Source organism: Coffea arabica, chromosome 6c, assembly GCF_036785885.1.
Source record: "Coffea arabica cultivar ET-39 chromosome 6c, Coffea Arabica ET-39 HiFi, whole genome shotgun sequence".
NCBI lineage: Eukaryota > Viridiplantae > Streptophyta > Magnoliopsida > Gentianales > Rubiaceae > Coffea > Coffea arabica.
In genome coordinates, this window is record NC_092320.1 from 15,130,044 (window position 1) to 15,142,479 (window position 12,436).

At 37.8% G+C, this 12,436-nt stretch overlaps 3 protein-coding genes and 1 pseudogene across 7 annotated transcripts; 3 read left to right on the top strand and 1 right to left on the bottom strand.

Moving 5' to 3' along the window:
- The first annotated feature begins 394 nt into the window (after positions 1 to 394).
- Positions 395 to 3,345, top strand: LOC113691412 (uncharacterized). Its single transcript, XM_027209540.2, has 7 exons — positions 395 to 636; positions 1,132 to 1,158; positions 1,238 to 1,330; positions 1,599 to 1,692; positions 2,186 to 2,351; positions 2,475 to 2,529; positions 3,120 to 3,345. Exons 1-7 carry the CDS (start codon positions 484 to 486, stop codon positions 3,192 to 3,194), a joined length of 663 nt encoding a protein of 220 aa, XP_027065341.1. The 5' UTR covers positions 395 to 483; the 3' UTR covers positions 3,195 to 3,345.
- Positions 3,346 to 4,412: 1,067 nt separating this feature from the next.
- LOC113693006 (protein RETICULATA-RELATED 3, chloroplastic-like) lies at positions 4,413 to 10,465 on the top strand (annotated as a pseudogene).
- On the top strand, positions 5,539 to 10,368 carry LOC113694015 (nudix hydrolase 23, chloroplastic). 5 transcript variants are annotated; one of them, XR_011815896.1, is made up of 8 exons: positions 5,543 to 5,994; positions 7,069 to 7,200; positions 8,429 to 8,505; positions 8,637 to 8,772; positions 8,881 to 9,021; positions 9,113 to 9,171; positions 9,816 to 9,882; positions 9,984 to 10,368. XR_011815896.1 is itself a non-coding variant. In XM_027212858.2 (7 exons), the coding sequence occupies exons 1-7, from the start codon at positions 5,644 to 5,646 to the stop codon at positions 9,817 to 9,819; spliced, it is 900 nt and encodes a 299-aa protein (XP_027068659.1). In that variant the 5' UTR covers positions 5,543 to 5,643; the 3' UTR covers positions 9,820 to 10,368. The 5 variants fall into 5 exon arrangements, 3 of the variants coding, with proteins under 3 accessions (XP_071909181.1, XP_027068659.1, XP_027068658.1); XR_011815895.1 differs by having other exon boundaries at positions 5,539 to 5,994; positions 9,113 to 9,882; XM_027212858.2 differs by having other exon boundaries at positions 9,816 to 10,368.
- A 908-nt stretch (positions 10,466 to 11,373) lies between the features above and the next one.
- LOC113693007 (flavonol 3-sulfotransferase) lies at positions 11,374 to 12,386 on the bottom strand. The gene is made up of 2 exons (XM_072053473.1): positions 12,257 to 12,386; positions 11,374 to 12,161 (listed from the first exon to the last, which is right to left on the bottom strand). The coding sequence occupies exons 1-2, from the start codon at positions 12,384 to 12,386 to the stop codon at positions 11,374 to 11,376; spliced, it is 918 nt and encodes a 305-aa protein (XP_071909574.1).
- Between the last annotated feature and the right edge of the window lie 50 nt (positions 12,387 to 12,436).

Here is a 12,436-nt window from a genome sequence, read left to right on the forward strand (position 1 = left end):
GCTTTTGAACGCAGCAAGTAAATTTTGCATGCAGCATTGTTTGAACATGGAACATATAATTTTTTTGCTAGTTTGCAATTTCAATTCTTACATAACTAGTATTTCTCTAGTACTAATTTCTGTATCCAGCCTGGTGTTAAGTAGAACAGGGTGTGTTAAACTAATATCAGGATCTATCTTATTATTACTACTCATTTGCATGTGACTAATAGCATACTGGCCAAAGTCTTATATTATTATGTTTCTTAATAGGCAACATGATCATATCTTGAAACAAACCAATAATACAGAGACAGAGAACAGAGAGAAATTAATAAAAGCCAGCTACCTGGGAAAAAGCTTTACCTCATGATACTAGTAAAACAACGCCAAGGCATTTAAAGATGGAAATTTAAATTACTTGGGGAAGGGGTAATCTACAGGCAGGCATTAAATGCTAAAATTATAGTACTACTATCATTCGGCTGCAGCAGCTGGGGAGGAATGAACAAGAACAAGCTGTTCCTCTTGAAACCTGCCGCACTGGCAGTACTGAACTCTACTAGATTTCGGCTAAATCCTACTAATCAAAAACCCTTTCTTTTCCACTCCACCCCGGCGCTCTCAAGCAGAAGAAGGCCATACTATTATTCTTCGGTCAGTCTCTCTCCTTCGTATTTCCTGTACAAAAGGAAAAGTAGAAAGAAAACGTACAAGTAGCGCGGTTGAATTCGTTAGTAGTATCGCATCCTACTGAATTATTTCTCTTGTTATAGATGGTGATTCCTTCATGATAAGTGTTAATACTAGTTTTTTCTTTCTTTCTTCGGGGAATTATATATTCTGAGCATGAAGCTGGGAGATTTATTTGATTCTTTAAACTAAGCAAGGGTTGGGCTGGGAGATGGGATGAGATGATGACAAGCCAACCCTGAATATACATGATTTTAAGACGTGAATACCAAAAATCAAAAAATATTGTAAGTTAACAATGCATAGACATGTAGAGCAAAAGAATCAAGTAATCTTTTTTTTTCCCGAGTTTTGAACTGTCTGGAAGTTAGTTGTGAATTTCACTAGATAAAGCGGTCAGAACAGACTCAAGAGTTTATCTAGTTGTTTATTGGCCTGTAACTTGTACTTATTTTGCAGGAAGGAGTTTATAGGGCGCCTAAAAGGGTGAGAGCTTCTTTCTTTACTCTATTCTGCTCAACCTTTCCTTGTTTTCCGATGTAACGTGTTTATTTTCCTTGTGCAGAGATACAAAAACTTCGTCAGAGGCTTCAGTAATCCTTTGTGGAAGCGAATTCTGCTGCGAGATCCCAGTGCACCTTCAAATGGCCCAGTTCAGGTTGTCTGAGTATGACTTACAGAAGTTGTCTTCACTATATTTTCTGTTTATTTGTATGATGGAAGGAATTACACGAAGCTTAAATGACTCATCTCTCTATTTAGGTGTATTGTGTGCGTCTTTGGACTTATTTCTTGGTGTTTGGGAAGGCTGTTGGTTTTGAATTTTGACATTAGGGATAGCCTGCTTGTTATGGCTTACATTTTTGGTACTTTTATTGCTTGAACTAAAGCAAATATCATCCAAGTCTTTGTTTCTTTACTGACAGAATGATTATTATTACTACACCCCATATTCAAGCCAAAGCAGCTCATGGTTTGGACAGGATTATCAAGCTACGAGATCCAATGCTTTTGGAGGAAGTAAGTGATTGTGATACTACTTCGGCCTATTGATTTGAGTCAAATCATGCACTACATTATCTGATATAACAGTTTGTGACACACAACTATACTATTACATTTACCTATGTAATATTGTTCAATTTTTCGCTTCAAATGTTCAATCTGGAACTAACCAAATGCTTAAGTGACGGTAATCTCTGTTTTTTATTTGGTAGAATTTGTATTGGTTAATCACAAAAGAGAATAATCTGTTGTTGATATGGATATGGAAAGGACTTAAGCTGAATGCAGATAATATAAAACGAGATATTAACTGGTTTTCTCTCCGACTCAGGTCCATGAATTAGGAATAAGAAAAGTTTAATTATGAATTTTACGATTTGAGGGGAGGTTCTTGAGCATCTCGGAAGCAGGACTCCTGTTCTGAGATAGTTGAGATGAACTATTCAATTTATCTGTTCAATGTGATTTGGCCCTTCTGCTGTACTGAAGTTTTGGACAACTTCACCAGGCAATTCTAATGACCATTGGAGCTCCTGGAACTGGAGAAATCACAATCAAGGTAAAGACGACCCCCCAAAAGAGTCTGATAATTCAACACCTGAAATGACCTCAGAAAGACTGGCCCTGGGTTTGAGTGCTTCTGGTCCTCTAACTCTGGAAGAAGTTAAAAATGCGTAAGTTGCTTGCAGTTGCTTCATAATCTCACAAATAAGAATCCTTCTGATCAGCTTCTCATACTTCATTTTCACCCAATACTGGGAGTTATTCTCCTATTATTTAATCCGACTCCTTTTCAGATACCATGCATGTGCAATGAAATGGCATCCGGATCATAACCAGGGCTTGTTTAAGGTAAGCCTTTTGGCATCTTTGCTTACATAATCTTTTCTCTTTTCCTTCTTTTTCATCATCTGACCTGTTGAGTTTGTTTCCTTGGTTTTCAATTTCATAGACGAGGGAAAGCTTTTGTACTCTTACATCCTAGTACTTTGGAACTTCAACTTTATTGATTCACTCGACCTTGTGAGACACTGACCCTTTCCCCTTTTCTTGGAGGGGAAAAGAGAAGGAAACCTGTAGCGTCGTTATCGTTAGGCAATTAACCTAATAGTATCATCGTTAAGCAGATCAAAGGACAAGCTTAATATTCATAGTATATCTGCAAGTTAAGCTTTGACATAAATCCTTTAACTAAAATGTGACAACTCTTACTGGCTAAGGATGAAAGGAAAGGGAGGCAAGAGAATTCTGAAACTATTTTTCACTAAAATGTGGAGGGCTCTAAACTCTTTAACACCAACCACTTCCCATCTTTAGGCTTCACTAGTTTCTTTTTTACTAGTTACATAAAATAGTCACTTCATGCATTGGCTTGAAGCACAGTATTGGGATTGCAATATCAGCCACACGTACCTTGACTAATCTAACATATATGTTAGCAGACGGTTGCGGAGGAAAAGTTCAAGTCCTGCAAAGCTGCATATGAATCTTTGTGCGACTATGTCAGCTCCAAATGAATGAGTTTGCCAAGAGTTTATAAGACAGATATCAAGAGAACAACCAATCTGTTTGCCTAATGGTATCATGCACCAAGGCTTTTTGGAGTAGATTTCGTACAATATGTTGTTGGAAGTTACATTTGTACTCCTGCTTCTGCAACATGCAATTCCATGGAAAAAAAAAATTCATTGCATTATAATCATGTTTTCCAAATCACCTTCTTTTTTTTCTTTTTCTTTTTTTTATTAACTACCCTTTTATCTTACATATATGACATACCAAAAAGTGCTGGAAAAAATCCAAATAATCTTCAATCCAAACAGAGCTGTGGCTATGATTTGGATACAATATCAATTTGTTGCTTAATTAATATCAAGTAAATTGGACATTTCTTAGCTGAATAATATGACTACTAAAACACTCCGTGAACAAAGGACCAAATGAAGCTGCTAAATGCAAATCATTTATTCTTAAACCCACGTATGTAGAAGTATTTTTTTAGCGCAAGTAAGAGTGTTCAATCTCTGAGTGCTCGAATTGGAAACTGAACCCTCCCACTTACATTTCTTTTCCTGAATCATTCAATCTATCTCTCCCCTCACATCTTTAAGAAATTTCAACGGATGTTAAAATTATCAATACAAGCATCTTAAATGTGTTAAACAAAAGCAAAAGAAAAAAAAAAAGTGAGAAATTGCTAATCTGATTGTTCAAAGCCTTTTATCTGGTGGGTCATATAACCTTCAGATCCAAACGCACACAGCCTTTATGGCCCAGGGACTTGGCTTTGTTTGAATTATTTTTCTAATTTTTTTTAGAAATATTACTGTAACGATTTGATATATATAGAGTAAAAATGTGATTTAAAAAGGAAAATTTATCAAATTGGTCCCTGACATTTACCAAAAATACTTTTTTAATCCCTAACATATAAAATTAGCCAAAATTATCCCTCACATTTAAATTGTGATCCAATTTGGTCCTAATGCTCGTTTTTTCTCATTTCTCTGGCTAAAAATAGCACGCCTCTCTTACGTGATCATATTTTTAGGGGTAAAATCGGAAAACACATTTCATTGCTGGTTGAAAGTAAAAGGATAGGGGACCACCACCCCATTTTCACCTTTCCCCCTCAAATTGCAGTTTCAAGAAACCCTAAATTGCATCCTTTAATTAACAAGCATAACTTGGAAATGTTAGTGATGATGATGACGACGACAAAGCTGTAGAGTGTGATGGCCTGCGTGCTTGGGGACATGGCATCTCGTCCTAATTTCGGCATTAATAAATTGAATTTCGTTTTCTCCACCCTCATCGTCCTTTCCATTTTCAATTTCCTGCTCATGTATCTCCTAGCACCCACCCACCGCGGGGGTTGGGGGCGCTCCTTCTTCTGGCTGCCTCCCCTCCATCTTTACCGCCTGTCCTCCCAGCCACGTGTTCGAGCCAGGAGCTTACGGCGTGTTCAGTCGGATAGGGACTTTTGTGTACAAAGGCGCCCTTTTTGCAGCCGTGGGCTTTGCCGCCGGACTCGTGGGAACTGCTATCTCCAATACCTTTATCAAGATGAGGAGGAAGATGGATCCCAATTTCCAGACCCCCAACAAGCCTCCTCCAACGCTTTTGAACGCTCTCACCTAGGCCGTCCACATGGGCGTCAGCATCAACTTCAGATACCAAGCCCTCAATGGCATCGAGTTTCTGCTTGCCAATGGCTTTCCCTCTTTCCACTTCAAAAAGCTCCGTCGTCGCTTTGAGGTGCTTAAACAATGTCCTTGGAGGGATGTCTTTTGTCGTACTGGCCAGGTTAACAAGATCACAGGCTGCTACTGCTGTTGCTGCTCCTTCTCCGTCTTCCGCTGCTGCTGAGCTAGAACAACAACAACTAGTCAAGGAGGAGGAGGTGGGTGTCCGGGAAGGTGATGCTGTAGCTGGAGATGCTTTGCCTGTTGACAAAGTCAAGTGGTCCCCTATCCTTTTATTTTCAACCGGTAATGAAATGTGTTTTCCGGTTTTGCCCTTAAAAATATAATCACGTGAGAGAGGCGTGCTATTTTTAGCCGAAGAAATAAGCAAAAACGAGCATTAGGACCAAATTGGATCACAATTTAAATGTGAGGGATAATTTTGGCTGATTTTATATGTTAGGGACTAAAAAAGTGTTTTTGATAAATATTAGGGATCAATTTGACAAATTTTCCATTTAAAAATATGTTTGCCGAAAAAAGTATCAAATTTTCTTTAAGAAATTGCTTCAAATGTGCTAATCTGATTTTTCTTTAAAATTTTTTTTCCAAACAAAGCCGGGCCACTTTTCGCTTCTCATGTCTATCCAATCACTCCGGGTTTTTTCTTTAATTTTCTTGCCGAATTACCATTGTTAATATATATGCTAAATATAGTGCATAATGACTATCCCAAAAAGGGTCCTAGTCTAGTACAGTAATACGCTCCTACTAGCTAATAATGCTAAAAGCCGTACCGATTCTTGGTTCATGTTCTTCAGCTTCATCGTCTGGGTTGGTGGCTTCTCTCTCCCAGAGATTGAAATTGAAGAAGAAGAAGAAGGCAATCCTCCTCCATCCCAGTTGTGCTTGTGGGTTTTCTTTGATTTCAAGAACATCCATAGCCCCCAAAACAATCTCATTATCATCAAGAAAATCAACCTCCCCATTTCTTCTTCCAGCTCACAAGTACAATCAAAAGGGCTATTTCTGCAATTTCAGAGTTTCTGGGATGTCTCTTGCTCATAATGAATCCCCGCCCGATGGCCCTTCGTCATCATCGCCATCATCAGTTACAATTCACTCTTCAACTGTGAGATTCCCCTTTGTCTTTTTCTCTTTTGTCTTTTTCTTTCTTGCATTTAATTTGCATTGCCGCGTTCTGGTTTTCTTGTATGTTTGACAACATCAATTTTACTGGATTTTGTGGAGTTTCTTGGCTGTTTTGTCGGTTTGTGCATTGTTGAATGCGACATTTTCTTCAGATGATTGAAGTAGTTGCCACGTCTTTGTTTTGGGTGGACATTGTTTGATAATATGCAGGTCTTGTTATTTGAGGACCTTATCTTCAAATTGAATATTTTTTGCTTATTAGATTTTTGGGTTTAGTAAATGTAGAGTGGGTATGTCTCTTATGGTGTTGTTATCTTGATACGTTTTATTTTTCACTACTTTGATTGTTCCACTCTTATGATATCTACCGAATAAGCCTTAATGTCGGTAATCATGATTCTCAATTAAGGACAAAAAGGCGTTCAAGTTATGAAAAACTGGTACTTTAGTTTGGGATTTTATACCTTCAGACTCTACCATGGTCACATCAATTAAATCTTTGTCTGCAACATTGACATTATCACAATTGTATTGATTTGTAATGAAGAGATAGCAGTTTCAATTTGGTGAGGTTCCATATTCATGGATCTCATCTGATATGGTCCTTAAGAGCAATCAATAACGATATCTCTAGCAGGACATTTGCTGGAAATTAAAGAAAAGGAGATACATTAAGGAAACTAATCTGAATATTGGAGTCTATTGTCACTATTTGTTTCTTAGTTGATATCTTCTGTGGCAGTAAGTAGATCTGAAAAAGGGCTGTAAATTGGTGATGCAATAGGTATATCTATTTCTCCCCAGTTCAAAATCAGTGGGTAGTAAAGAGCAACCATTGGCATATGTCCTACATGTGGATATTGAACATGTGGTAGTGAAGCTAATAAAATGTAAATTTTAGAACTAGCTACCTTCAGATTTGGTGCATATGACTGGAGGTTTATGGAACATATTTCATTGTCATGGTGAGAGTGCTACTTGTACTACTCTATTTTCCATCTTCCATCCTATCTTGAATGTTTGTTTGCGCAAATCTCAATATTGCCATGTGCAGGGCAGCACCCGCAAGATCAATTTCTGTCAATCATGTGGTGGCCCAACAAAACATGAGATACCAAATGGAGAGGAGAAGATGAGGGAAGTTTGCACTGTTTGTGGAAAGATTGCATACGTGAACCCAAAAATGGTAAAACTTAACTACTTTTGAGTTTAAATAAATACTACAGGCAGAAGATTCTAGAGTTCTTAACTTGATTTCAAGTTAGTTAACTAGGCTTCAGCATCTTTTATAACAACTGTATTAGTTTACAAATATGTAATATAGAAATATTATCCTGGTAATTTTCTATAGAGAGCAAGCTATGCAGGGAGTCAATACTTAAGTACTTAGTTAAAGTACTTAAGGTGTACAAAGTGAGCTTAGTACCGAAGACTTAAAGTTCTGATTTGATTAGGAGAATTTGAGTTGATTCGTTTTGATATATGTTAGTGACAGAATTTGAGTTGATTCGTTTTGATATATGGTAGTGGCAATTACAGGGTACTTGTTTCTTGCTAGATTTCCTGCTCCCTTGCTCCAAAAAGGAAAGGAAAAAAGGCTCAACCTTTTCATCGTTCAGTGTCTTTCCATTGTTGGAATTTGCATGCATTTGGCAATAGGACCAGATGCATAGAGAAAACAGAATCTAGTAGGATAAAGCATTAGGTTTTATTAAGTTGCGTGTTCTGCTCAACCTGATAGTTCTGGCAAGAACTGCCAACTGTAAACTTTGGTGATGATTCATTAATGAAAATAGATCGTCTTCTAGTAAGAACTATTTCATGATTTTTTTTACCTAGCAAATGCAGAATTAAATCTTACATACTCTCTGGATGATAAGATCTGATCAGATTGACAGTTTTCTGATACCCAAAAAAAAAAATCTACGTGTTAATTCGCCATGGTTTGCCTTTGTTCCTCTTTCTTTTTGGTAATTTTTAGCAGGATCTCTTGAATGAATTGCTTCCAAATCCATGCCACATTTTAATTGAAAAGGAATTTTCTGCTTTCTTGGAAAACTAGTGTTGGTCTAGGACAAAATAAAATTGGAAAACTTGTTAAATATCTCTATTGGATACATTGAGAGAATGGTATTCTGTACTATTTGTGGGCTTGAATGATTCTTCTGACCAATCACAAGATAAGCAGTAGATGGTTCTAAATGTTGTAAATGAAAGAAATATGATGTTTACATTGATGTTAGCTGAGTCTTTTGATGTGTAGGACTATGCAATATGAACATTATTGTTCATGATCTATCCTGGTTTTCTAATTGACTGTTTAGACATAAAGCTAGAACTTTCTCCTAGGTTTTGGTTTTTTTTTTTTTGTTTTGGTTATTTTCATTGACTACTTTCTCACTGCTAAATGTTAGGTCGTAGGTTGTTTGATTGAGCATGAAGATAAGATACTGCTATGCAGGCGAAAGATCCAACCATCATATGGCCTTTGGTTTGTACTTAGATCAGAGCTAGTTCATCATGAACTTTTTTGTATTAAAATAGTTCTTTAACTTATTGGTCTCACAAGTTTAATCGCTGAGTATTTTGATGTTAAGTTGATTTTGGTTTTCTTTCCTATAGGACGCTTCCTGCTGGTTACATGGAGATGGGCGAATCTGCTGCTGATGGTGCAACTAGGGAAACATGGGAAGAGGCAAATGCAGAAGTGGATATTTTGTCCCCCTTTGCACAATTGGATATACCTCTTATAGGTCAGGTGAGAAAAAAATCTCTGTTAAAGCTGTATTTGTATGTACTTGCCACAGCAATTATAGCTGTATTTTTATCTACTGTCATAGTAATTATTGCCTCTTCTTTGAAACAGACATACATCATTTTTCTAGCTAAGCTGAGGAGGCCCCACTTTTCACCAGGTCAAGAATCATCAGAGTGCAGGCTCTTTGCACTAGATGATATTCCATTTGATTCCTTGGCATTTTCATCGATGTTGGTTACCTTAAAACTGGTATGATCTGGATCCAAAACTAAGAATTTCATTTTCCAAATACTTGTTTCAATCTGCAGTTGTCTCAATTTCTTACTTTTTGTTAATGTAGTACATTGAAGATCGACAGGTTGGAAGGCCCAAGTTTCACTATGGCATTATAAACAAAAGGTATTCTTCATTTTTCTTAATTTGCTTTCTTCATTTTCTGGTGTTTCTGCTGTCACTTTGTTGTAAGCTTGAGAAACAGAAAAGGATAGGACATCATCGCCATCAAACTCCTGGTACTATGAAAGTTCTTTGTATGTGGCTCCTGTATCTCATCTGTTTTGTCAAAGAAAAGCAAGAAGACAATCATCATCAACTGTTAAAAAGAGAAAACTTCTCGTTGCTTTGATTTGGTTTCTTATAAATTATCTAACCAGGAAACATCCCAAACCCAATCTTTAGCGTAAATCAACCAGCTCAGTTCCACATTTGACAATGTCCACTGTCCTAGTGTGGTTGAGAAGTATGTAAAAGGCTGTTAGGTTCAATGGCATTTTAGAAGGGACCTCCAGGGGGGGAGCTTATTTGTTGTTGTCATTCTATAATTGATAATTACCTTGTCTTCTTATTTGAGAGGGCATCAAAGCGATTGATTTCAGAATTCTGTTCTTCCTTCAGCAACTTAACTCGTGTTTGAGTGGTGATGGCAAGAGAGAGGCAAATTATTGTGCTCGCATAGAGAAAAAGGCTCACTTAACAGTGAAATCCTGTGGATTTTTAGTGCTCTCTTTCTTTTGCTTTGTCTTCATGCCTTGTCTTGATTCCAGATAGTACAAAACCATGTTGTGAAGTTCATCGCAAGGCAGTTGCTAAGATGGTCTAGTAGTTGAATTGGTTAGCATTGTGGCTAATTCACTCCAACTGTTTTATCAGGTATATTTTTTCAAATAACTCAAGAGCTTTAACATTCTTTCTCTCCTGTTGATTGTTGACAGGCCTGGGACCAGCCCTTCTGAAATTTATGCTTACACGCTTGATGATCACATGAAATCCTAATTGTGTGTAACTTTTGTTGATGAGTCTGCACAGATCCAACTGAGATTCATTGCTGCAGCAACCACTGCTGTTGTACAGATTTTGATGCGCCTCTGTTTTAACTTGTAAATGATGAGCAAGTAAAGCTTATCCGAGAATTTCCTGTATTTTATGCAATTCAAAAGTAAAATCACTGTCATTTGATTCCCTCTAGTGCGGGTGTATTCCTAGTCTCGGACAGCATGCTGAAGGGAACATCTATTAGGAATATCAACTCAAAACAAGGTCCTTCCGCATTTTCTGTGGAGTTCAGGATTTACAAAATACAACTACTTCTGTTGCAAATGTCCTGTTTCCATCTTCTCCTATTCAGATAATCTTGTCATGCCTATGTGATTTTCTGCTAAGACCTTCATTCTTATGCCTTGATATAATCATATAGCAAAACTTTATTGACATAAAATCTGAAGGGCAGGATATCTATCCCTACTTAAGAGGCCAGAAAAAGGGTTATGCATATTCAAGTAAATGAGGGGTGAAAAGGTGACGGTGCATTGAAGCAGCATCAAAACTGCCAGTTTGCAGTCCAAAGTCCGATGAGAATCAGAACTGCCCTTTATGTGACTACGCACTTAAGTTTGAGTTCATAATTTAGCAATGGTGTAGCTTGATAGTAGAAGGTTCTGCTGTCTACGAGGTGTCTTGGATCCGCAGGCTGTAAGTAGTATAAACAAATGCATCACAAATCTTGAAAAGCCATCTGAAAATGTACTACCATTTCGAACAAACTAGCTGGTCAACTGCTTACTCGTAAAACGTTTTATCAGGATCGAATATTATAGCTAACTGGTTACAAACAAATAATCAAATCTTTCTTTCATGTATCAGTGCTACGGTACTGATGTGGTACTTCATTTATCTCCCACTTGAGCAAATTTAACAATAAATTAAGAGTTCATTGTACGTAAACCCATGATTTGTTGTCACTGAGAAGTTGGTACCTGCAGGCTGCAGATACAGTAAAATTTCCTTTTGTTTTTAGGGTTAGATCGAAGGATGTAACTAAATTCAGGAAAGTCCAGTCTTGTGGTCTCAAAAAAATTTACAATAGGATGCGTGAGCTAAAGTTAATCTATTATGTCAAGAAAATTAAACGCTCAACAAATGCAGAAATATATTATACTCTTAATCGATGAAGTTTAAAGTTCAATACTCACACAACACAGCTCCCACATTCTACAAGCAATAGAATGGAGGATGTTATTTATCTTACATTATAACTCCTGCTAGCTAAAAGAAAATAGAAATAAAAAACAAGAACAAGATGTGCATCTTTACAAGCTGCTTGGGTCACACTAGTCCGAAGGACAAATTAGATCCAAGTAGTTTCTGCTGCGTAATCTGATCAACAGTTTGGATCATCTCTTGTGTAAGATGATTCTTCCAATCATCACCTGTTCCCTTTCTGAAGTATGCACTGTTTGGGATCTCGACCGAAGCAGAAAGCCGGTGCTTACCATTCTTGTTAACATCTACACTACTCAAGTTGTCAAAGCTAAACATATCAGCGATCTTTTGAGGTACACCATGCTCCTCTTCCTCCGCGGAAAATGGTCTTCCCATGAACTCAGCCATTTTTCTGATGTGAAGCAAGATATCCTTCTTCAGACCTTCGTATTTCAGGAACAAGACTGCATCTGGCCTTTCAAGACTTGCTTTCCAGTACCCCAAAACATGATCCCAATACGGCCCCCCTGGACATTTACCCTCACAAAACTGCTGAAACGAGTCTTGGAGCCGGTGCTGTTGGATTAATGTTGCTTCGGAGTCATTGTTCATCCTCATCTTGTTTGAGAAGTGAGCATAAGAAGTAAGAGTAGCCTTCGGTTCCCTGCATATGTATATGATTTTCGAGCCCGATTTCTGTATGGATTCTGGCAGTGAAGTATAGGGCATGTGTGTTGAGAAGAGCGGGAGAAGGTTATGATCGAGGTCCCCGTTCTTCGGGTTTTCAGCAAGATCAACTTGCAGAAATGGCACGAGAAGATGGGGGAGCTTGCTTAGCAAAGGGTTGGATTTTTCGTGGGTGATGGTCCTTGTTTGAATGGCAAAACACAAGGCCTTTAGCCAGGTGGTTCCTGTTTTGGGAGCACTGCACAAGAAAATATCAGTTGTTTGAGCTTGGAAATTTTGTTGAAGTGCAATGACTCCTTCTAACGGGGGTAAAGGATACCAAAATCCTTGGTACTGATACAAATATCCAGAGATGCCAGGCCAGTACTCTTTTGGAAGTTTGTTGCTGTGCCCATGTCCAAGGATTCTTTTGAATGAGAATGAGCAGCAGTTAAAGAAATGCTGCTCATTGCTAAGGGACTGGAGGACTCCGGAATTTAGGATGGGATGGGAGATAGAT